The sequence below is a fragment of the Gigantopelta aegis genome, chromosome 10, assembly GCF_016097555.1.
Source record: "Gigantopelta aegis isolate Gae_Host chromosome 10, Gae_host_genome, whole genome shotgun sequence".
NCBI classification, from domain to species: Eukaryota; Metazoa; Mollusca; class Gastropoda; order Neomphalida; family Peltospiridae; genus Gigantopelta; species Gigantopelta aegis.
Window position 1 is genome coordinate 53,043,423 of NC_054708.1, and position 27,707 is coordinate 53,071,129.

General features: G+C 34.7%; 1 protein-coding gene across 1 annotated transcript in view; it reads right to left on the minus strand.

Moving 5' to 3' along the window:
* LOC121383182 (fibroblast growth factor receptor-like 1) overlaps window positions 1-23,401 on the minus strand; it is a 64,910-nt gene extending 41,509 nt beyond the window's left edge. Inside the window, exons 1-2 of the mRNA XM_041513031.1 lie at window positions 23,227-23,401; window positions 21,649-21,717 (exon numbers count right to left, since the gene is read on the minus strand). Of these exons, the coding sequence (XP_041368965.1) occupies window positions 21,649-21,706 (58 nt within the window). The 5' untranslated portion in view covers window positions 21,707-21,717; window positions 23,227-23,401. The remainder of the gene's footprint in view (window positions 1-21,648; window positions 21,718-23,226) is intronic.
* Window positions 23,402-27,707: the final 4,306 nt, after the last annotated feature.

Consider the following 27,707-nt stretch of genomic DNA (forward strand, 5'->3'; position numbering starts at 1 on the left):
TAAATAGTCCAGCACCATGGCATCTGCTGTACAGTGATTATTCATGATGGTCCATGCAGAGGTACATACAATACTGATTAGAAATTCAAAAAATTTGGCAACAACTGTTTTCAACTCTAATCTCAGGGATTTATCCAAGCATTCTGCAAAGTCCAAACATAGGCTCCTTTCCAAAAGAAAGTGACACTGAAAATTCCCAATTTCTATGTTAAAAATTACCAATATACCATACATATTTAATTATGTCTGTTCTAAGAAATTAATTTAACAGTGGTGCACGACAACATTCAGTGGCCTGAAAATAAATATCCCAAGTATGATTTACTCATGCTTTTTCACCCAATCTCATCAGACATGGGACCATGGTGAAAAATCCTGGATAAATCTACCTAGAATCTATGCTGAAGTTTGTTTTATTTAACGACACCACAAGAGCACATTGAATTATCAATCACCAGCTACTGGATGTCAAACATTTGGTAATTTTGAGAGAAAACCCACTACATTTTTCCATTAATACTTGATGTGATGCCTATTTTAAAATAAAAGCTGAAAATATCTTTTAAAAGCTGAAATCTCTCTACAATACCTATATAAAGGTCATTTTTTAGCATTTCCAATCAAATCCAGTCCATTTTGTGAAAATTATTTCAAGCAAAAAAAAATCTGAAATCAGATAAAAAGCTGAAAAATCACATCCCTGTTAATAGCAATGGCTTTTTATATGCACCATCCCACAAACAGGATAGCACATACCATAGCCTTTGCTATACCAGTTGTGGTGCACTGGCTGGAACGAGAAGTACCCCAATGTGTCAACCGGTGATCAACCCTAAACTGAAGGCGATCAGCCAAACACTTTACCCACCATATTCATGAAACATAATGGAAGAAGGAAGGAAATGTTTTATTTAATGACACTCAACACATTTTATTTATGGTTATATGGTGTCAGACATAATATGGTTAAGGACCACACAGATATTGAGAAAGTAAACCCGCTGTCACCACTTCATGGGCTACTCTTTTCGATTAGCAGCAAGGGATCTTTTATATGTACCATCCCACAGACAGTAAAGTACATACCACGGCCTTTGATACACCAGTTGTGGAGCACTGATCCTATACCTAGGAAAAATGGACAACCTTAATTTCTTTTCTTCAATATGTTATTGTTGATTTGTTGAGGTTTTTTTGTGTTTTTTAATATGTAGGTGAAAAGAGTAAAAATGTAGTACCACGGCCTTTGTTACACCAGTTGTGGAGCACTGGCTGGAATGAGAAGTCAACTGGTGATCAACCCTAAACTGAAGGCAATCAGCCACTTTACCACTGGGTTATGTCCCACCATATTCATGAAACATAAAAGCCATTAACAGATACATAAAACATGGTGGTAATTTTGAGTTAGGAGAAGTTTTAACAGTACAGCCACTTTTAAAAAACATAAAGTTGTTCCTTTGGGCATGTTACAACAATATAATTGTACATGTCAGTAAAGATTAAAGTGTTTTAATGGGAATGTCTTGCAACTGTTATTGCCTTATTCAACTTCAAGCATTATCCTATAATTCTGTCAAAAGTAGCATGCAGATAACATTATCAAATGAAAGGCAATGCTGGTATAAATCATTTTTTTATTAATGCCACATTAAGTCATGATTGATGCAAAACAAACAGTACCTGACAAGAGCGGATAACACTATGACAAGAGTAGATAACTGAAGAACACATTGATAAAAGAGTATCTTGCTGATAGTCTGACAAGTTCCTACAAAACTAACACAAGTCAAAACTCTCTTTGAATTGATCAAACCGAAGACATGATGCCTGATAAGGATAGATAACAAATAACGAACATTAAAAGAAAAATCTGCCTATACCACCCAGGACAAATATTTTTTTAGTAGGGCTATATTATCATCCTGCACATTTAAAAATACATTTAAAATGCTATGATACTGAGCATTACCGTAATAGTAAAATCAGAATTTTGTTCAAGCTTGGTTAAACCAAAATCAGGAAAGTGAATCAATGTCTGTGTTTGATACAATACCAATGAGTTAAAGTTGTAGCAGCTGTCAGTAGATTTATATCAATTAAATTAAAAGACAATTCACCATTATGAACATTTTCACCACAGTACAAACCATAATCTTTTTCAGTACCCTGAAACTATACTGACATCCAAAAGAAACTATACCAATACTCTTGAGAGACCATTAAAAAAAAAAAACCCTCAAAAATAAGTTGCATGTTATATAAATTCACAAGAGAGGTGTTTTAGTATGTTGAGAACATAATTTTATTCCATAAAAGCTGAAAGATACATAACATGCATTTTATTTCCATTATCCCAATTATAAAGAAAATTATATGAAGTTTCCTTAGAACAGTTTCTTTTGGATGTCAGTATAGCAAAAACATGCATCAGAAAGGATAATTTTGCAAGCAGTAGTGTACCAGTAATGTACATTGTTTTTCATTATTTGACATATGGCATTTTTCTTTTAAAATCAACTTGCGTTTGTTTCAAATGCAAGAAAACCAAATCATTAATATGTGGAAATATGTAACAGAATGAACCAAAGAAATGTTGAAATCTTTAAATACAAACGGCTTGAACTGACAACGAGATAAGACTATCAGACAAATGGTTCTGGATCTCCCCGGATCATTAAGCTAGTGTACATCAAGTGCACACACTCGCACTCCGTTTATGCAAGCCAGCTGCAGAATAATTGCCATGATGTGAGAATATTGCAAATGTTGTCACAGCCTGGGAACATGGCGAGAAACAATTATACATGTAATCAGCCCTCATTTCTCAATGAGAAACTAATTAAATGCCCAGTAGGGAATTAAAGCCACGTTGTCCGTGGGATGGAAAATGCCAGGAGTCACATTACAGGATATGTCTTGGCATTGATAAAGCTTCTTCCAACTGGCCCACAGGATCATTCTACAGGGATCCACAGTTGCGGTCAGTAGAATTACAATTCATTGTTTCAAGAGAGGAAATACGAAATCAGCTTTGTGAAATGGCAAAGTAATGGGGTAGCTTTAGGGAAAAGAAATGAATTGGCATCAGTGTGTGTTCAGTGGTAACAACTACGAATTGATGGATCTTTTTCTCATGCATTTGCAAGACAACATATTGATAATACACATATTCATGAAGTGGTGCACCCAGAATTATCCCCATGGAGTGAGGTGGGGACTCGAGGCTAATAAAAGTCAGGAGTGATGGATATCTTTAATCTCTGAAATCTTCTAATGGAGCATTTTCATATCATATTCCACATAAATATCTGAGATAAGTCAGCTTTTTCAACTGCAAGAAAATTTAAAAATAAAAATCATTCTATTTTTGCATTATATTAATGAAAAGGAAAAAGAAATTTCATAGATTTAAAATGGTACTACTACCATTTTAATTGATAATCCTAAATGTTTATATTAAGTAGAAAACAATTTTTTTTAAATGTATTAATCAATGTATTAATTTTATCAAATAATTCGAGTAGCCAATAATCATAACAGTAGTTAAATAGTTTTGTTATTAAAAGAACTTTCTGATCTGGGCCAGGGTGGGTTGTACCAAAGCACTGAATAGGTCCCACAGAGAGGAAAATTGGATATTAAATTTCAGAACAATGACTGATATCCAAGATGGCCGCTCCTTGTATCGGCTGCTGTTTGTCATGATCAGTCATTTATGTCAAAGAGGATCCATGAACCATGATGTTTGTTATCACTAAAATGTACATGAAACCATCACTAAAATGTATATGAAACCATATAAAATTAACCTGAAGGTAGTAAGATTATTTCAACCAGTATTCATTTTAGGTTTTTTAAATGTTGCTTCACCGTGGTTACAATTAACAATCAAAGTTAAACAATAATATTAACTCAGACAATAACACCTGTATTTTTCAGCTTCACAATATATATTTTTTCAGACACAGATTTGACATCGCCATGACAACCAAATGCCCTGCCACCCCACACTGTACCCAGCAGTCATGGCAACGCTTATCATGTTACAGCATAAAGGCTTTAATTTATGTAAGATCACAGTCATGGGCCAGTCTAAGATCATGGTGTGCACAGTCTGTCATTGATTGATCATTGCCCAAGATGGCCACCCTGCCTGTGTGTGTTGTGGATTTCACCCTATTAATCATCAACATGTAAATACATTGGCATTCCCCTCGGTCACAGTCTATCAGGATCTACTAAGAATAATACTGGAGGCTGCATCCTCCAGATTCTTTGCATAAAACCAGCAAGATGTCTGCTGTCAAAAGCCGATACAACCTTCCACACTGTATGGAACAAGCATCATATACATTTATTGCCATTAATAATATAATGAAGAGCACTGTAAACACACCACATTATGTTGAAATTAACAAACTAATGATGTTTTTCAACAAGATAAACTGTTTGCTTTTGCTAAGATGTTCACAATATATAATTTTTTCAATTTTGCAACTTCAAGATATTGAAAATTATTATTAAAAGGGAAATATGTACTGAAAAACAAAAACAAAAGAAATGAAAAACAAAATTTCCAAGATAAAATTAATTAAATAAAGAGACTGTCAAAATTGTTTTACCAGATTTTCAGAAAGCAACTGGATAAAATCCAAATTACAGGCTTACTGGAATCAATGAGAAAATATATCCTGTCAAAACTTAGCAGAAGATAATTTTTAAAATATGCATAATAAAAAATATCTTCCCCAGATTGAAAAAGAAATCTGAAAATTATAATGTTACTTAAAATTTACTTTTGTCAAATCAAAGGGTGGGATTTAGCTCAGTATGTAGAGTGCTCAACTGAAATACTTGGATCACAGGTTCAAACCTCACTGGTGGACCCATTCTTTGATTGTGTTTTTCCAACCCAACTATTGATCCATGAATGGTATATCAAAGGCTGAGATATGTCCTATTCTGTTTGTGAGAAAGTGCATATAAAAGATCCCTTGCTGCTAATTTAATTTTTTTAAATAGTGAGTTTCCTTTGCAGGTTGTGTTAGAATTATCAAATGTTTATCATCCAAAACCTGATAATTAAATCATCAAAAATCTTATTTGAAAATCTAATAAAACAATTCTTAAAATAGGCTTAATTTTGTTTTATGATGTTGCTATCAATAAATAAAACTTTAATTTGACTCCAAAAAATTATTACCAAATTTGCCAAATTTAAAAAATAATGTTCAGCCTAATCCCTTTCTATCACATGTGACTATTATAATTTGCAGTACATATGTTCTTAAATGCTATTCCATTCCCCTCCCCCATTTCCACCTCCACCATACAGTGAACCATTTTACATCAAAGATTTGGCAAAAAACTGACATGCTTGGACAGAGGTACTTTTAATTCATGGCCTCCCACTTGACAAACATTCCAGAGAAGAAAACAACAAACCACTCTGCCAGCGAGCTTTCAAATGAAGTATCTGTGTCAGAGAAAATATTCACTGCTTTAATTCTAGGTCAATGACCAAGCATTCGGAAGGTAGGGGGTCACATCAAAGAGAATTATTCAACTGTTAAAACTTTAAAAAATTAAATTAAATATTTTAATCACATTATTAACATTAACAACCTACCATTAAATACCTCAACAGTTATGGAAATGATGTTCTATAAGAAAAGGCTCAAAGTTGTCAAAGGTGACCTTTCTTGCCTGCAACTGGAAACAAATTTTAAAGTTCTGTGCCTGCTTTACCACTAAGCTGTGTCCGTTGTTACAGGTACATCATGCTATACCTTGAGAATAGAAATCTCTCTTATCATCAGCAAGAGGGGTCTTAGAGATACACTGTCCCACTAATGCAGAACTCGCCTGCATTTCAGTCAAATACAGGCAGCATTGTGCGGATTTGTTTTTTCAAGTTTACAGAGCAGGGTTTCCACCAGAAAGACATTTTTGGGTATGGCGCTATGGAATTGAATATTAACAATGTCGACGGGGTATGGGGAGGGGATGCCTCTCCCAGAAAGAAAATGGGTTAGGTTTAGGGTTAGGGTTAAGAAAATTATACAGTAATAATAAGAGTTATTAATTTTGTCAAAAGGTTAATTTAAAAAAATAAAATCTGCAAAACAATTGGGTATGGCACCATACCCATATTACCCTGTTGCAGAAACCCTGCAATGCTTTGTAGTATATAAAATTCACAAATACCAAGCAAATTATTTACCTATCTTGATTCAATGGCCATACATTAAGAACATTCAAAGTTGGCTATATCTGTCTATATTTATATTTACATACTGATACATATATAAAGGACCATTTCATTAACATACAAACTGTACATTAGGGACTGATGAACAGGGTTTGAAACTCGCCAAAAAATAAGGTGGCCCAAAATATAATAATGCATATTGGCAAATTATGGTAAGCGAACCACGAGCAAGATTTTAATGAGGAATACAAATATTAATAGTGGCTCATATGTTATAGCTCTAAAGAAAACAATATTATTTGGGCGACTAACTCCATCACCCAAACAGGACATTGGTCGCATTTGGCGTCCTGGCCACAGGCTGTTTCGAGCCCTGGATGAGTAATACCAGCATGTGCAAACAATTTTTTTTATATTGACATATGCTTTTAGGATGGAGGAGGGGTAACAAAAAAGCCCATAATAACATAAGAAAAGTACTTATCAAATGAACAACAGTCTTAAGAGAGAAACATATGTGCACACCAAATTCTTTACAAAAACATACCTTCATAACCCAGTGTACTAAACGAACCAGTAACAATGTGTGATATATATTTTACCATGAATAACGTGATCGGTTTAATTTTCCACATAAAAGATACACAGAATAGAAGCAGATTAAAATTTGTGCCCCCTGCCCGAAGACACTTTATTATTCTTGTTACAGCACTGATAGGGTTTTGAGAATGCACCACACCATGACCAGACTCAAAGATACCCCACAGAGACACTCAAAGAAAAGAACCTACACAGAATGACTGTCCTCCAGGTGAAATCTAAACTATTCTTTCATTTAGCAGCCTCTCCTCGCTACCACAATCTGGTTCTGCACTGAACAACAGACAAGGGCAGAATCTGAAAACTTCAGTCAAAAAAAACCTCACCATGTCCTGGAGTCAAATGTTTGTCACTCTCTCATTATTTTGGAAATCTAGACAATCCAGTCAAAACCTTAAAGGGACATTCCTGAGTTTGCTGCATTGTAAGATGTTTCCGACTAATAAAATATTTCTACGATTAAACTTACATATTAAATATATTTTCTTCTTTAGAATGTCAGTGTCTATATATTCAGTGTGTTTCTGGTCGTCTTAATGTTTGTAAGATGCCCAAACTGGATTTTGTCTTCAAATAATTTTGAACATATTTTAGAAAATAAAATGAAATTTAACCTAGTACAAATATTACAACCGTTAAAAAATCTCTCTTAGTCAATAACATCTTAAATATTGCAGCAAACTCAGGAATGTCCCTTTAAGGACCCACTTTACCTGGGGTCTACCTCCAAGGCTTTACATAATACACTGCACCAAAGTCAAGCCAATAAATGCAGTGCCCAAAATATGTATGTACCAAATAATCACATCAAAATTAAGTACAAATATGTTGACCTCAAAACCACAGACATGTTAAGCTATAATTAGATTAAAATAACTCGAAATGCATTTCTGAATACGCACAACTCTTCAGCAGCTGTTAATTTAATAACATTACTACATTAAAAAGACTTCACTATTTTCAGAACAAACTTATTGCCACCAAATTAGTGAGATCTAAAGCCCTAGTGACATTGTCTTAAGGTTTTAATTCACGGAAGTGGTGTGTGTATATTGTTAGGACTGTTACTTTAATAATAAAAGTATACAGCAATTATGAAATAACATTTTTGTTTCCTCCATGACCATGCAAAATGACTGACAACATTTTCCAGAACAATATTTAAAGACTTCCAACTTTGTCCAGTACACAGCAATATAACGGTGTAAGTACACATACAAGGAGTAGCCTTTAGTTACAAATAACTTCATTAATTTGAATCAATAAATTAAATGGGATGGGTGGACACGAACTAGAGAGAAACAAATAAATCTGTTTCTTACTCAACAACAAACCTCGTTTTCAACCTGTCAGTCCCTGATGAAATATTGTTGTGTTTTATAGCACCATTCCGTCAGATAAAGCCCTAAGTTATTTTCTTATTGATCTTGGAAATATGTGGGAGATATACGATACATGATGAAAAACTCTGCAGTCTATCAGGAATCAACCTACCAGCTGAGAACATCTGCCTGACAATACTCCAAGTCGTGTTGTAAGACTGCGCGTGATTGTTTATTGTTTTAAACTGATTTACCTTTTGGCAGCCAATTCTATCAAGAGCCAACATGGATACCTATCATTAATAGCTACTAAATATTACTTCCCAAGTAACACCTTTTCTTTAATTACATACTTACCTCTTTGCAGCCAAGTCCATCATGAGGCAAGGCATGTTTTAAGAAAGGCATATTTTATTTACGGTTATATGGCATCAGACATATGGTTATGGACCACACAAATATTAAGAGAGGAAACCCGCTTTTGCCACTTCATGAGCTATTCTTTCAGATTAGCAGCAAGGGATCTTTTATATATGCACCATCCAACAGACAGGATAGTATATACCACGGCCTTTGATATACAAGTCGTGGTGCACTGGCTAATATGAGAAATAGCCCAATGGGCCCACCAATGGAGATCGATCCCACACCGACTGCTTATCGAGCGAATGCTGTACCACTGGGTTACAACACAAGGAACTATCATTAATACATAGTAGCTATTAAAGAATACTTTCCAAACAACATATTTTCTTTTATTACAAATTAAAAATGTGATCTCACATGGACTTGATTAATTGACTACATGTATATATTAGTTTTATGCAAAATATCCTTTATTAAAGTAGCAGACCCTAGTTTCAACCCTTAAAAATGGACACTACATGTAGTTAATCTTCAAACTTGTAAGTCATCTGAATAAAGTTACATCAGAGTGAAATTAGAGTCTGTAATGTTGAAATGGGGATATACCCTCCAAAATAAACTAAAGTTTGCCTCTATAACTGTTACTTCTCAGAGGTACATGCATTTTTTAGAATTATGAAAAATATATTTTAGGACATTACAAACACCAGGATGACCAGAAACACTTCAGATGAATGGAATTGGATAATCAAAACAATAAAATGTAAAGTAACTTCTAATTTAAATTCTTAAAAATGTGAATATAGCTAAAAATACGTAGCAGTTTCAACACATTTTATAACTACATGTTCATCAAATTGTTTTACGAGTATCATTTTTTTAGCACTGATATGTTGGCCTAGTTAAGCTAAATTTAAATAAAAAATAGATTATGGTCAAAAGATACCTCTTAGTGACCACCAAACAATATGTTAAAATGCATGCATTATTTGGTATATATATATATATATATCAATCACCAATGTACCACAGATAAATCACCAGGGAGAAAACCATTAGGGCAAAGAAAATATCAAAATCCAGTCATGGATTCAGGCCTACTCAACAAAACAAAATGTGAAAAACTTTCAATGTTACTGGTACTCCTATTTACAAAAATCAAAGAGACCTACATGTATACCATAAAACTTTAACAATAATAATAATAATAATAATAATAATAATAAAAAAAGGAATGAGACTAACAATTTTAGAATGAAATGATTCATTTAGGTCTGGTTTCCTCATCAGGTTTTGAACTCACAACCATAAGATTTCTAAAAAGACACTTTACCCAGCTGAGCTACATGCTTAAAGGTTAACTTTACAACAGAATTATGAACTATGAGCTCTATGGTTTTGAATCTATTTTACTGTATACTTTGTCTTCCCAGTACCGAGCAAAAAGTGTTATTCCTACTTAAATCTGGTGTCTCTTTAATATTGAACGTGTCTTTTGTATACCGGCCTCGGTGGCGTCGTGGTTAGGCCATCGGTCAACAGGCTGGTAGGTACTGGGTTCGGATCCCAGTCGAGGCATGGAATTTTTAATCCAGATACCGACTCCAAACCATGAGTGAGTGCTCCGTAACTGGTTCAACAAAGGCCATGGTTTGTGCTATCCTGCCTGTGGGAAGTGCAAATAAAAGATCCCTTGCTGCTAATCGGAAAGAGTAGCCTATGAAGTGGCGACAGCGGGTTTCCTCTCAAAATGTGTGTGGTCCATAACCATATATCTGACACCATATAACCGTAAATAAAATGTGTTGAATGCATCGTTAAATAAAACATTTCTTTCTTTCTTTCTCTTTTGTATAATAATGTTTATATCTCTTACATGCATGAAAGATCACAAAGAAGTAGTTACATACACTAATGGAACCTAAAACTCCATAAAAATACTTTATTTGACGTAAGCTTTATAAGTACAATGGACAACTTAAATCAGTTTAGTTTATTTCAATATAGTTTTACTTCACTGGTTTGATTTATTTCAGTTTCTGCTATGATTTTCTTTATTTCAGTATATAGTTTAACTTCTCTGATTTGGTTATTTTATATTAGTCTTACTTGATACTGAAGTTACACAGAATTTATAGCTTAAAAATAACTGGAATTTATTTATTTATTTATTTATTTATTACACTTACATGTAAGACACAGAATTCTTTTCCAACAAGAAAATTTTAATTATGTACATGTTATTTACATGACAAAATAAAACAAAAAATTAATGATGAAGATTGAGTAGGCCTGAAAAAATTAAACAAACCAAACAAGTGTAAACGAAAAATGTGACCAGTGAGAACACAAAAAAAAGAGAGAACAAAATGGTAAAAGTAGGTTTCAAGTTTTACCATATCTATAGCTGTTACCTAGAAGATAAAAGAAAGGTGATTAACAAGAGTTATCCGGTACAACTTCAATAGTAATCCAATACAGTAAATGAAATTATAGAACTGAGGTGCACTCCACAAAGTCTTTAAAAAACAAAAAACACCTATAACATAGCAGGTAGATTGGTTTTCTGGTTTAAATCTGTGTGTAATACTAGATTTACTGTGTAATATAACAATGTGGGAAAAGCAATAATGTATACTACATGTAGTTTGTGTTACATGTGTTCAGTGTTCTGTGTTAAAGAAACATACACAAGTGTGTGTGTGTGTGTGTGTGTGTGTATATATATATGTGTGTGTGTAAATATGTCATAATATTACAGGTGTGCATCAGTTTAATTTTATTTTACTAATGATACATATAGTAATGTAACTAAAAGAACGGTAAAACAAAAACAACTATACAAAATGTTTAAAAGTGCTCGTTATAATTATCAAACTATATTCTTGAATCTATATGTTTAAAATGTAACAAGTACAAGTGAAATTCACCCAATGTGGTTAATATTATATACATATATAATGATTAATTATGTGTCCTTTCAATAAAGTATCTTTTATAATTATTTCTGATGTGTTGAAAGTCTAGCCAAGTTCAAATATTTAACTGTGAATAAGTGAGCATAGCCTACTGATTCTTTCATTGTCACAATACTTTGGGAATAAACCTATGTGAGTTAATACGCCATTCAAATAACAGAATACTGTATATATGTGACATGCCGTAAATCATGTAACACTTCCACCAAAATCCATGGCAGGCAAAGACATTCTCCATTCAAATCAATGAGTGTTACAAAGTTCTGTACAACTCCTTGACAACACGGCAGCTATTTAACTTATCCCTGCTGCATAAGAATGGAAAACATCAGCCATGCAACAACACCCTTGCTACACTTTCTAACCTTTCTGCCTTCCTGTTCACTTCCTATTGACTCACATTGTAGTATACAAACACACACACACACACACACAGAAAGTACTTCCTAGCCTGTACAGACTGAGTCGCGCTAAAAGCCAGCCATTCTGCCCGCTGTTGGCAGTAAATCAGGCGGAAGTTATGGCTGTGTTACAAGCAAACAGTCGTTATGGTGAGGTCACCACTTGTAAAGTGGGCTAAATCGTCAATTGATGGACTCCACATCTGCTAGATGATCGTTTGATTAGCGCTGATGGATGGTGTTTGATTATTAATAATACACTAGGCTATAAAATTAGTTGCCTCATTGCCACAAACGTGTTCCACTACATCATAAAAGCTGTTCCCTTACATTGTGGGCCATGCATGTGTGTGTGTCGTGTGTGTGTGTGTGTGTCGTGTGTGTGTGTGTGTGTGTGTGTGTGTGCCTCAGCATTGTGGAAAGTATTTGAAAAGTTCTCCAACATGTGCTGAAGGTCTATTGTAAAGAATTATTGATAAAATTTAAATGTGACCTTTGAACCTACATGTAGTTGGGGTTTTATTTTTTAAAGATATCCACATACTGGCTGTGACAAGCAGATTAAATATATGCAGAGCTTGCTGTAAACGAAATAGAGGAGTGTTTAATTTTGATTGTGATAACATATAAATTTACATGGTAAGGGGAGCTAAAAATCACTCTCTTTGAACTAGTCTCAGGAGAGTGATGGGGAGCCAGAGTGACGACTCTGCTTAAAGTTAAATGGTGACGTCTGTGTGTCTATATAAAATCTTGTTTTTTTTCATAAGAAATTATTGGTCCTAATTCCAGAGATGTTTTCTACAAACATACATACACACACAAACACAGACACAAACAGAACCCCCCCCCCCCCACACACACACACACACACAGACACACACACCACACCAGACCACACACTGAATTTACTGAAATTTATAATTAACCAAGAATTTATATAATTAATGTGTAATTTAATTGTAAAAAAGCTGTAAAGGTCAAAACAATTTTACATATTTTAAAAGACATGCTGATTTGAGTGTGATGGTCATTCCAAAAACTTATAATAAAAATAATTTTATCTTTTCTAAATTGCAATCTAAGAAAATATTGAATACCAGACACAATAACGTTATTGAATATTTTGGTAAACTGAATATCCGATATACTAGGGAGAGGAGGTTTTCAGTGATTACCAACATCTACCTGTGACTACCTGTATTATTTACAATTTACATTTAAAAATGTCCGAGTGCCCCCAGTCACCACATTTAAAATAAACTAGTTGGAGTGAGGAATATTTAAATATAATAAATACAAGCGTTTCGAATGTATGCACACAGGTTGACAAGTCATGAACAAATATTGAATATTTCCCGCTCACTATGCTTCGACAAGAGGTAGCACTGTTGACAAGTTGAAAATAAAATATTTCCTCAACGCCAGTGAATTTTACACACACTCATGACAAAGGGAGGTTTTAGCACAGTGCATACAGGGAAACGTTTGCAAAAACATGCATGGCATTTTTACTTTGTTGACGAGACACAAGCGTAAACACGGGGTACCAGCACATCGACATCACGGAACGGCAGGTCAATGAACAACCTATTACGGGACTCGATAAAACAACATCGTCACTGGTGCAACTTTATTTATTCCAAACATCCCACGGTGTTGGGTTTTTTCCCACATAAATTTACTTTAACAATATACTTACCATCCTGTTATTTGTAAATAACAGTCATACAAGTACCGATTGTCCTGTCAGCGTTATTACTCAACAGTGATATTTCATGGTTTGTTACACTGGTTTCATTATACTCCAAAACATAGCACCTTCCAAATTTCCTGTTCATTTGCTGCAGTGATCAGAGGCAGATCAAGGAAATTAGGAAAATGGGGCTGGTTGAAAGGGACAAAACTCACTTCCATATTTAAATAAATTTTAACATTTTAAAATAGTTAAAAATATTGGACCGAATTTACAAAGCCTGTTTTAGTCCCACAAGCACATAACTCTATACATTTATATTTGCTTAAAAATCTGCACTTAACAAAAACAGAAGTCATAAATTCAGCCCATTATGTCCAGAATGGGGATCGATCTTAGACTGACCGTACATCAGGAGAGTGTTGTACCTCTGGGTTATGTCCTGCTACAGGAAGCCTGTCAGTGAAGATAGCTGCGAGGGGATAGCTACCAGTGGGGATAGGTGTGAGTGTAGATAGCTATCAGTGGGGATAGGTGCGAGTGGAGATAACTACCAGTGAAGAGAGCCAACTGATACCGCTGCTCATTATTATTTTATCATAACTAGACTAATACAATCACAGATAACTCCAGTGTGGTTCAAGTGGTATCACCATTAGCTCGCTGTGACTGAAGTGGCGAAATTAAAAACATTTACCTCCCTTCACCACATACTTGTCTGTAAGTGTAGGATTTCATAGTCTGAATCAATGGCCCATTGCAGTGAACATTTTGTTCAGTAAGCTATACATGTTTTAGAGATAGCTATACAATTTTGAAACATTAAACAGTAGTTGCTAATCAATTTTATATTGACTAGAAATATTGCTAATCAAGATTTTAAAAACAAAATGTTCTCTGTTTTGGTACTACAATAAATACTTTGATGCTTTTTAATGACACCCAAGCACATTTTAAACTATATGGCTATTTGGTATCTAACAACTATTTTAATACTTTTTAACATCTCTGTTCATTTTAAATTAAGGCTGTTTGATGTCTAATTTACAAACCTATTCTGACACTTGGTTTACAGAGTGAGAGAAGAAACACACTGCTGCCACAGTGAATAACAGATTCCTTCTGAATAACACATTCACTTTCAAACAGGACAGCACATACCAAAATCTTTTAATGTTCTCGCTTAGGGGGCACTGGTTGGAATGGAATTAATCCTATGACTCAATGCACTGCAGGCAAACACTCTACCACTAAGCTGCATTCCCCCCCCCCCCCATTCAAATGCGCATTAAAAAATACATAAATAATTTACTTAACAAGCAAACTTAATTTGTAAATACGTTTACATGCAAATGTGAAATTAAATCTTAAATTGCTTTAACTGATTTCATTTCATTCTGCAGATTATTATTAAATCTAATATATTATTTTTTATTTGTTTTTGAAGTAATGAAAGTTTGTTGAAAGACAGATCTAAATAAATCCTGAAGAACATTTTGTGTTCAAAGTCTTAAGAAAACAAACTGTCACAGTAACCACCAACTGACCTAAATTAAAAGTTGAACGAACTGGTCACTGCAGAGCACTTCAAAGGCCTGAAAAACGCCCTGAGAAGTGGTGCTCATTAAATTAGGGGTGGATTTAATTACACAGTACTAAAGAGGCTTAGCTGCTGGGGATTAGCCTACACTTAGAGGGTACTTTATACCTGGGTAGGTGTTGACTGTGACACCTCAATGGCAACCTGCCCATTTGTTCTCACCTGGATGTTTACGGGTCTTCAGAAAGGTAATGACCCTTCTAATTATAATGTGTGTGGATCTATATGATGAGGAGGCAATACCCACAGAGCTAGGTGCGTAAAACGGCCATGGAGAGGTTCTGTGTTTGTGCAGTCATTAGAAAGTCACTGGAGGACAGAAATGTTTGTTTACAGGATGGCGGGGCTCTAAATTACTGATACTAAACTGGCACAACACAGCACAACATCAAAGTTAGTCGGTGTTTATCTACATGTAGGTATTCCAGTACAGAACACTCGGAGATGTGGATCGGAGATGTGGATCGTGTAATTATCATCATTGTGACCCAGATGGAATGTTGACTTCAAATCATCTGTGGTGCAGTGGCTTGTAGGATCAATCCTCCTTAAAGGACAGATTGTCTTTCCCCCACTCCATCACAACCATGACTGGTATGTGCTGTACTGTCTGCGAAAAACTACACATGGAAAACTCCATGCTTCTAATAAGTACTTGAGTACCGTATCATAATTTATCACTGAGAATTTTTTAAAAAGGTATAAATTTGTTTTTCAATGTAATAATAATTAAAAAATTCATTGTCTGAATATCACTTCTATATAGTTTATTATGAGTTAGTTTTATGACTCTTACGAAAGGTCATGAGGGATCTACTGTGATTTTAAAATAAAACAGTAACCGTGAAAGCCAGTGACAACAATCTGCTGCAGTCACAGGTCAAAATCAAGTGAATGCCAATACAATCTTTTAACAGTGACTGCTTGAAGTAATGCACAATTGGTGAAACTGACCGACTATGGTCACACAGTGTACCACCTGGCCAGTCTCAACACCAATAAGAACATTCCTCAAGCAAACCACACCAACAATTGCAGCAGGAAATTTCCTTCCAGGGGTGCTTTGTCCGGCTAATCTGTATGTGGAGTGTCCTTCACAATGAGACGGCCAATGTGAAAGGGAGTCACAGTGAATTAAATGACTATCGGTCCAGTGGTAATCCATCCCAGTGGCGACAGTTTTCAATTCATTCACTGACTGTACTTGTTAATTTTACTGCCCTTGTCAGTTACACAAGTTGATTAAAGGTAAACACAATACCAGGAAATGGAATGAATTTCATGATGTATATATGGTGGGAAATGGCCACAAAGGTGAGAAGGTCATAAATGGAGGTTGAGGTTTGAGACACATACACAATTAACTGTGGTATCATGTTTTCATTTTATTTTCAACAAGGAAAACTGAGCATAAATCACTAAATAAAATGTCAGAAATTCATGTTTTTTTGTGCTGTGGCATGGATATAAATTACAGACATGAATACAAAATAAATAGTTTTCTGTTGTATAAATGAAATGTTCAAGTGTAATCAGCGGTTAAAATAATATGTACTAGTTCAGGAGCCAATTGGTCCCCAGGATGAGTCATGTTAAAGGAATTTTATTCTTTTTAGGCACCTTACTCAAAACTGTGTTGACAATGGTGACCAAGTGACAAATTATTTCAACCCCTGAATATTTAAATGCTATTATTAGTATCAAATAAAAAAATCTAATTAGCCAATTAATCTAGAATCTAATGTTTTGTTGTATGTGTTTTTGCTGTGTTTTTTTTTTATTCTTGGGAGGTGTGAGGTGTGGATTGAGGGTGGTTTACAGCATATTTAAAAATATAATGTATTACATCCAAAAACGTCAGTGCTCACACTGTCCATAAATTTTATTTTAGCCAATTTTCAAATATGTGGGGTATTTCCTTGAAAATTATTTTTAAATACCTAATTTAAACAAAAATTTTATTAGCCAAATATTATATAGCCACATGGTATAAAAAATCACCAATTGGCTAGTTTGGCTATGGGAAGGGTACGTCCTGTAAGTTGAACACTATCAATTTAATATAGATCTCCCAACTTTCTAACTTAATAATATCAGTAGTCAATATCATTCACAACAACAACAACAATGAACAAGAACTTCTGCTCTTGGCACCGACAATACAAGAAAAAAAAACCCTCATTGAGAGAAGGACTGTATGTATGTTACACACAAACTGAAGACAACACAAGACGTGAATAAAAGCCCATGGCTTTGTGGTGTCCGTGAATGAGGGACGACCGGCGTCAATACACCCCCGGAATAAAGGCCTTTCAGGCAAACACGGGTTTCATGAAGTGAAAGGTTCCCCAGCTAATCAAAGTCACATTTCAATAAAGCATGCATGAAAGAAAACACAACAATGTGGACATTATTATTTCTCAATGTCGGGCACCGCTGGCCTACACCCTCTGCTGTATGTTTAAGTTATTGCACACAGGTGCAGTGAAAAGAACTCTCACCAGATTACAAACATCAGATTAAAGTCGGGTTTTCATTGCTATGGACCCTATCCTCTATATGTGTGTGTGTCTGTGTGTGAGTGTGTTTGTGTGTGTGTGATTTGAAAAGAGCCAATTGCATGTATATTCTGAATACCCTAGCTGTGAAAATGAAATAGAAACTATATGAAAAGATGTGAACACATAATTATGTCTATTTGAATAAAATGTAATATAAAAAAAGATTTGCTTGTAGTACATGTCTTTTTAACAAAGAAGATGAAACATTTTTACAAGTGACCGGGAGTCTGAATATATATTGCACATTATGTATACGATGATGATATACATGTACATTATACCTTACTATAGATAGTTCATTTTAATATTAATTGTATAGGATGCATTTATACTTTGTTGCCACATACAGGTACAGTATGATTGTAATAATATAAGGAAATGACAAAGTAAATTTACAATGGAAGCGACAGATTCTGTCTTTAGTTCACAGCACATCAGTGGATATTAGACGTCTAACATATACATACCAAGTATAGCAGGTCTATGTAACACATGGTCGTCTACACATGATCAATATTGTCATATTATATTATAAAAAACAAACTTTATATCACGAAAGTTAAAAAACCCCACATTTATAATGTAAACAGTGGTGTTTGTATGTTAACAATTATGAAGTACAAAAAAACTGATATACAGGTAAGCAAATAGAGGTACAATAAAGTGGGGTAAAATGAAAGTACATACATCATGACATGTATATACTGTTAGTGATTTCCCTAGAAATTAGGCAAGGCATGGTAGACCAAACACTTTTGGGGCATTTTCCCAATTTTTGGGACACTTGTTTTTCATTAAAAATACACAAAAATTAATTGAAATAAACATTAATGTAATTTATATGTTTGCTTTAATAAATGAATGGCAAAATATATAAAAGGCATACTTCATTCATTAATAATACCTTTACCTTTTTGAGTGTTTTATAAAGTCAGTTTTAGAATTAATTGTTGAAAAAGGCTTGTTTAATCTCAGGGCAGCATGGCACTGATTGAGGCAAGATGGTGCTAGACTACTGAGGCTGGTGCTGCACCATGCTAAAACAAGCTAGGGAAAACACTAACTGTATCTGAAATCTACAAACAAATAATTCAAAGTCTGAGATCATAAAAACCCATGGTCAACACATTTCGAAAACACTACTTAAATTCATGACAAGAAATGTATACATGTGGACAAGTGACCATTAACGCTATGTGGACAAGTGACTATAAAGATAATAAAAGTTGAGGATCATGGTAAAATCTGTCAGATACTGATCACTGTACGAGCTTTTCACTGCCTCCATTACATAAGAGGTGATAAAATACGACAATCTGCAGGCCATAACTTAGTGCCACACTTTCCCTGTTAGCGGCAGTGACAACATGCATTAAGATCACCACTCCACAGTGCCCTACTTTACAGCAGGGCATTCCTCGGTACCCCAGCTACTGACAGATAAAGTTCAAATACTACACTGTACACGCAAATACACGACAGCATTCCAACAGGCAAAATGAGCACTAAGAATAAATATGTGCTTGACCACTTAACATAGCAAGTAAATTATACATGTACTGGTGTGTGCAGTGTGTTCCAAGTATGGAATGTTTACATGCAATAAAAAACCTTACATTATAGATGTATATATATGCATCTGATATACATATATATGTGCATCTGATATACATGAGTCATATATATATATATATATATATATATATATATATATATATATATATATATATATATATATATATATACACATATACATACATACATACATATACACACATATACATATACATATACATATACATATACATATACATATACATATACATATATATACACATGTATATACATTGTATATGCATCTGATATGAATATTAAAATATTTGTACCCACAGATTTATCCAAGATTTTACAACAGGATCCCATGGCTGATGTGATTGGAAAAATCAACATGATTTAATCATAATTGGGATGTGTTGTTTTTAAAGGCAACAATGATGCAATGCATTTGACACAGAGAACATTTTGTTTTCATAATCTTGATTAGTGATATTTCTCGTCAACTGAAAATTGATTAGCAAATACTGTTTAATGTTTTATAATTGTGTAGCGATCTCTGAAGCTTGCGCAGCGAATCACGATGGGATACTCAACAAAATGTTCCCTGCATCACTGTTAAATTAGGTTATCAAAACAGATATGATTAGAAGAATATTTACACATGAATAAATTTGGAATTTCCAGTGCCACCTGCTTTTGGGATGAGGCCTCTATGTTCAGAACCACAAAACGCTCAAGATAAATCCCTGATACCATCATGTATATCCTGAGTTAAAACAGACAGTGAATTAAAGGGACATATTCTAGTTTCAACCCGTGAAAATTAACACTAAGTTTAGTTAATCTACAAACCTGTAACACATTTGGATAAAGTGACAATTGAGTGAAACATTTTGAAATGGTGAAATACCCTCTGAAAATGGACTAAAACTCGACTCCATAACAGTTACTTCTCAGATGCATGTGCATTTTTAAAAATATGAGAAATGCATTTTGTGATATTAAAAACACCAGGATGACCAAAGACACTTCGAATGTATGGAAGGAAATTCATATCTAAACCATAAAATCTAATTAGAATATGATTTCATTTCAATTATCAAAAACGGCTATAATACTCAAAGATATACCTTAGTGTTTAAAAACTATAGTATGTCCCTTTAATTCAATAGATTCCTAATTCCATTTGACACAATTATTTCAAATTTTGTTTAGCAGTTGGAAGAAAAAATAAACTGATATGGACGGAAAAGTTATAGCCAAAAATCAATGCTGAGCTACTACAAAAATTAGTAGACCAGAAATGAATTGAATGTACAGATAATCATATTCTAACTAAGAAAGTTTCGGCAGTTTTTCATCCAAATGTTTTTCATCTTTTTATTTTCAGTACATTGGAAATATTGCATATAGAACTTGTGAAAAAACCCAATTGGGATTAATTTTATTTTGGGTTTAGATACAAGGTATTTACTATCTTTGAGCGTAGGGAGCTGCTAGAAAGAAGTAGGCAGCTATATATATACATATATATATATATATATATATATCTACTTAGCATGGTGAGACGTATAACTGTAACCACAATAGGTAAACTGCAGTAGCAGTATTATATCCACTGAAAACTGTCCCCTGTCACCTTCTAATGAAAACAACATGAGTATATTGTAATGTTAATAAATAGACTGTTATTGTTAAATTAGCCACAAAGTCAGGACTCACCCTGCCCACTGCTTAATTTGCAAATTGCTAATTTTTATACAAACTAGCTACAACATGTAGTATTTGACTAATAAATTGCTGTATATATAATAAAATTGTACCCACTCAACGTGGTTTTTGTGAAAAATTAATCCAGTAGTCTGAAGGCTAAGTAGCCACAAAATATGAATCAATAATAATACGAAAATATTTCACAAAATTAAAATAAAATTTGCAAAATATTTTTTAATTTAACAGTTGACGCATTTGATGAAAGGCAGAGCTAGTCCTGCAGACACACACATACACCCCTCTCCAAACTAGAAATGACCCTTTGTCACGGGTATAAAAACAACCAAAAAAACACACATGCTGCCCTTCATGTAGAGCCCACGGTACACAGCCACTGACAGTTGTACTACCCAACACGAACGAGAAACCACTCATGCAGGGCAGCTAACAATGTCAGGATCGGGATTGAAAACTTTTCACAAAGATTATGTTACCACACCGAGTGAAGGCTTAGTCTGTAAAGCATGCATCCATGATATTACTGCCTGTCACATCGCACAATGAAAGCAGGACTTTTCTTTGTTGAACATCGCTTACTGAAAGATAAATTTTCAACGTGAGAGATGTGTGTTCAACTTACCACTGGCCGTGGAAACGCTTGTTAGTGATACAAACAGTAAAATCCACCAAGGGTCCATGATGATTTTATCTGAAGAACAGAAAAAATATATAATTAAGTAACATTTAAAATTTAGATACCATAAAGAAACTAAAATATATATTATTAATTAATAAGTTCACCAATCTAAGGTGGGTGTGGGAAGCAAAACAGTGGCATATGAAGGTGCCAAAAAAGTGTGTGTGTGTGTGGGTGGGGGGGGGGGAGGCCACACTTTTATATTTACACCATTTTACACTATTATAAAGCAAATATAAAGCAAAATATCTGAAAAGTGGGGGACACAGGCCTACTTCCCACCCACCCCGCTCCCTACGCCAGTGCAAAACTTAGGTCCAAATTCTATATAAAAAAAATTAAATCATTATATTAAACATGATTTTTTTTTTCTCCTGTAGATATAAATATGGAAAGGTTTTCAATGATAATTGTATGCATTGATCACTTTAGATGAAATAACAGGAAAACAAATTAACAGTGACTGTTCTACATATATATGCTAATGTTTCATCAAAATATTTATCATGGTTTATATTTTACATTAAACACATTTCAATATTTGGTTTAAACAATATGTATTGCCGTTCAAAAACAGTAGCGGTCTGGGGATTGGCCAACAGACGTTAGCCTATATTAAGGCCTCTCCCAACATTTTATAATATGAATATATGGTATTACAAGCAATAAAAAAACAAAACATGATTATAGCTTATTATATATTCAAATACCTATGGGGATGAAATCTCTGTCAGTATTAATAAACTTCATGTTCAAATAAATATTTCTAGAAGGTTATCACTATGAGAATAATCAGAATGCTGCACCGACATGACACCAATCATCATTACTTAGTTAATATTAATTATAATTTAAAAAAATAATTAAATTCTGTACCATACTGGAGGTGAGGAAGGGAAGAAAAAAAGAAAGATGTGTCTTAATTTCTGAACCAGACATGTAAATTCAAATAATAATAATTTAAATAAGTCAAGCTAGAAACTAGAATAACTGTTTTGTCATTTTTACTTTAATATTAAAAATAAACATAAATAAATAAATAGTAATATAAATTGGAACTTACACTAATAATAAATATCTGTTTCAATTTTAAAAAATTTCAAAGAAAATAAAAATCCAAAACATTCGAATCAGGCTCACACTGAAGACTATTTGAAGACAGCACATCCATAATGTTTCTAATTATAAACCAATCAAAACTAAAAACATACTGATCATGGCATCTAATGAAATGACATTTATACAATGTATTAATTACGTAACACATTTACAGAAAGACACAACATTGTGTATAACATTACTGGAAAACTAGCCAATGGAATCTTCGTCAAATGAAATCGCTGCAGCTAACGAAAGACAACAGCGATTGAACATCACAATTGGTCGCCTTGTTTTTAAAAATGTTTTTCCTGTAAATTGTCGATTATTTAAGCGATCATTTATTATTGCTGTACATATCTTAAGTGATAACGTTGCCCAGAAAGCGTACGGCGGGAGGTTTAGAAACGCGAAATAAGATACCTGCAAATGTAGTACTGCTTCCGAGGTTAGAACAAAGTAACACATTTCTGACACAGAGGAAACACACTACGAGATCTTGTCCAGCACAGATTTACACTTTGACACAGACCAACACGCATTTCAGAAGTCCTTCCTCGAACGTCGAAGCATCGCGCGTAAACCCCAGTTTGATCGTACACCGCCAGTACATTTAGTAAACCTAACGTGTTGGTTGTTGTCACGGCGCAGACGAACCATCCATTTGACCCCAACCACGTGACACAGGCTCCAGTCGCTTAGCCAACCAGAGCGGCGAGGGGACCCGCTCTCTCTCTCCTATCATTCAACCATTTCGGACTTGGCGACATGTATCTTTCTTCATTTGATAGCTACAGGAGGCCAAATTGTCTCTACTAGCGCCGGCTTGGAATTCATTTTCATACAAATTGTTCCCAAGGCATCGAGAGAAAGAAAAGAATATAAAAAGACAGAAGTAGACCTATATTTGTCTCCGTTGATTTATAATTGAGGCATTGTTGTTCACTAAATGGGTTTTTCACCACGAATCCAACAACATGATGCTGTCCAGCGCAGTTCCTATCTAAACGCTTGCCTATCCTTGCCTGTTGTTACCGTTTCCTGGACACACCGACAACTAAATGCATCTGCGTTCGGTTTAGAAATGATCGAATTATTTTCTCTCGCTGGAGATATTTTGAGGGCAAATGCTAGACGGCTTCTTGCTCGTAAGTGACAGGCGAAAATGCACATGCCATTCGCAGCCAAGTTCGTGAAAAAAAATAAGCAATTTCTCGGCTAGAAGATTTAGTTGAAACCGAGAAAATGTCAATTTATTTTTTATGGGTTACTAGCACGTGCTATAATTATTTTAAACCACCTGTCGGTGGCGCTGACACCCGATGTCAGTGACGGACACTAATGAGATGTTAATAAGATGAGCTAGAGTTACCGGTCTTATTACCGAGCGGATTAAATAAGTAATTACTTAGTAATGAATATGACAGAGGTGTTGTTTAGACTGTTGGAATTCAAATAGCCTATAAATTCACCTTGAACTGCGTAGGGGTGGGGAAAAGTTATGGGTCCGTCGAGATTCGATCCTACTATCAAGCACTTAGACGAGCGTCCTACCGACTGAACTAGACCCCTACTCCATACACCCCACCCCTTAAAATAGTTTTACAAATTTATAATAAATATTAGGTAGTAGAATGTAACAAAATTAGGCCTATTCGATTGAGAAGGGCTACATACTATTATACTATACACGTGTGTATTAAGTATTTTAAATTGTGGTTTCTAGTTTGTCGTGTAATTTAAGCTATGGCACTGTTAGCTCAATTAGGGCATATGCTATGCACTTTTTGGTTGATAATATACAAAAGGGATAACAAATATACTGACGTCCAAAAGAAACTACAAGGCTTGTATTATAGAAAACCAACAAATGGTATGATGGAATATGAAAGTATCATGCAGTTCAACATCTAAACGTCACAATGCACTTCGTCATACATACACAGTGTTTGTAAGGTGGTTTCTAAATCGATTCTTTTCAATTAGCAACAATATCAAATTATTCAAATTTATGTATGTAAAGTTTCTTTTTGACGTCAGTATAGTTGTCTTAGGGCCCGATCTCCTACGTAGGCTACATACTGCATGTTGATGAAATAAAATTATTCTTTCTCCATCCCAACCCTCTCTTTGACTCACCCCTCCCCCCCCCCCCCCCCCCCCCCCCCACCCACCTATACACCTCAAGCGCCCACCGCGTTTTCAAATGGAACGATTAATTATCTGTATGACGTTAATTAAGTGTCGAGTGGACGGGGTCGAGACCCCCTACCCCCTCCCTCCATCGTTACCTCCAGCTCCCTCTCTCACGTGTGATTAACCCACGCACTAAAGAGGATCACTGACACGTTGGGAGCGGGGACGTAATCTTGCAGCCAGTTGATAAATGGGAGGAGGGCTTCGGTTTCATCAGATTGAGGGGTTGTGTATATTTGTCGGCAAACATCAAAGGGCCGCGTTAAAATGTTTACTAACACTGACCTCCTGTTTCCTCCTGGCTGGGAACAGAGAGCCTGCACCCGTCCATTATATTATAACTACAGCTTTTCGCCACCACCATAGCGTGAGAGAAATACGTCAGCACTGTTGATCAATGAAAACTTTCATAATTGGCATCTGGGGGTTGGTCCACGGAATTCATTATCAGGATCTTAAGTAATGGAGGGTGTGGGGTGGGAGTGTGGGTGGGGGAATGTTAAATGCAGTTTTTTTGTATAGCTGGAGAAGACTATATTACCGTGCCTTATTTAATACTGCCAAAGTCACCCCCACCCCACTTACTCATTTTTGGATAGGTTGGACCCTGATTTCAGACACAGTCACGTGGTGGCGATGTTGGTAGTGGATTGTTATAAGGACAGTGCCGCACCTGCATTATTATATTGTGAGTAATGTGTTTGTGGGACTGTTTCACGTTAATGTAATAACAAATGGGGTTAGAAGGCATTGCCTTGTACACCATAGGGGTGGGATCTAGCTCAGTCGGTAGAGCGCTTGCCTGAGGTGCTTGGATCACACGATCGAACCCTGCCCACCTCCCAACCAGTGCCACGACTTGTATATGATATACGTTCTCGTTTTAGTTCGGATGCATGTTTGATATAGGAATAGTTGCTATGATTGGATCATATTTTGAAATGTGAAAAAAAAGTATTAAAAAAAAATACAGTAGTAAACAAAACACAAAACAAAACAAAATGCTTCATTCAATTACATGTACAAGCCATTTTGAAAAGTTCTTATAAGTACAGGGCTGTGCCAGAACTGGGTCACATGGAGAGGGTGTAATTTAGTTTATATACCCACTACTTAAACAAACAATAAAACATGTAAAACCTATCTTCAAAGTTGAAAAGATATGTCAGACTCATCAGGCATACAATACTAATTGTGATGCCTTCCAGACACCCGCCCGTATACATTTTACTTAAATATTACATATAGTACAGACTAAACGTTAATAGTATTTCACAGTATACAATAATACATTTTACTTAAATATTACATATAGTACAGACTAAACGTTAATAGTATTTCACAGTATACAATAATACATTTTACTTAAATATTACATATAGTACAGACTAAACGTTAAATAGTATTCCAGTGTATAATAATATAAGAGGATTTTACTTAAATATTACATATAGTACAGATTAGTCATTACTATTATTTCACAGTATTAATAATTTTACACTAATAGCATTTCCTGTACATTATTTATTTATTTTATGTTTATGTAATGCTGATATTAAGTTGTAAAATCTTAAAGTAATAAAGCATTTGAAATTTCACAACAGTAATTATTTTCCATACCTGTCGAGTAGCTGAATATATCGCATCTGACCAACACATTCAAACGAATTTAACTGTAATTCAAGATGTAAAAACCTGTAGCACACAGCATAGGCGAGATAAATATACTTAATACCACAAACACCTCAATCCGGCTACCGTAACAATAGTAGAACCACCATAGCATTTCTATCACCTCTTGGGCTTACTTTTCTCACCCGTGTTACCTGTATAGTGTTTGTACACACCTGACTAAATTAACTGTAACACGACCGATAACAACAGAACTGACAAAATAGCAAAAAAGATGTCAACAGCAATTATCTGACTACTTCTTCACGAGTATTAGTCTATTAGCGGCTGTTAGCGGTTTATAATTAAGTTCCGACTGACAAAGAGAAGAGTGCGCTCAGGTGCAAAACACTTCTACATTGTGCTACAAAGCATTGTCAAGCGGATTTGAGCTACTTTGTAAGGGATTAATTAGCGCAGTTTGATTGTGCCATTAAGCTGCTGGCCGGGAGACTTTTTCAAAAACAAGTACTGTACATTATGCGCTATTTATTTATTTATTTATTTATTTATTTATTTATTTATTTATTTTTATTTTTTTATTTATTTTAAAATTTAATCTATAAATATATTTATCAATTTAAAATTGTTATTAAAAAATGAATTTTAGAAAAATATTATTACTTGTGTTTATGTTTCTTCTCTCTCTCTCTCTCTCTCTCTCTCTCTCTCTCTCTCTCTCTCTCTCTCTCTCTCTCTCTCTCTCTCTCTCTCTCTCTCTCTCTCTCTTTACTTACTTAAAGGTTCAAGGTATCATTTTTAAGGAACGATTTAAGAAACAAATTAGGTTAATCTGAGATTACCGCCATAAATCAAAACTCTTGGGAGCATTTATTAGTTCTCTTTATTTTTAAAAAGAGTATCAGTCTTCCTAAAAACACCCAACCCATACATCTGAATCCCCGGTTCCAACGTGCCTGCTACAGGTCAGAATTACGAAATGTTTGACATCCAATACTAGTAGCCGATGATTAACTTTATACTATACCATGAAAGAAAAGGGGGTGACGAAATAAGAATTGTTCGTAATTTTTGTG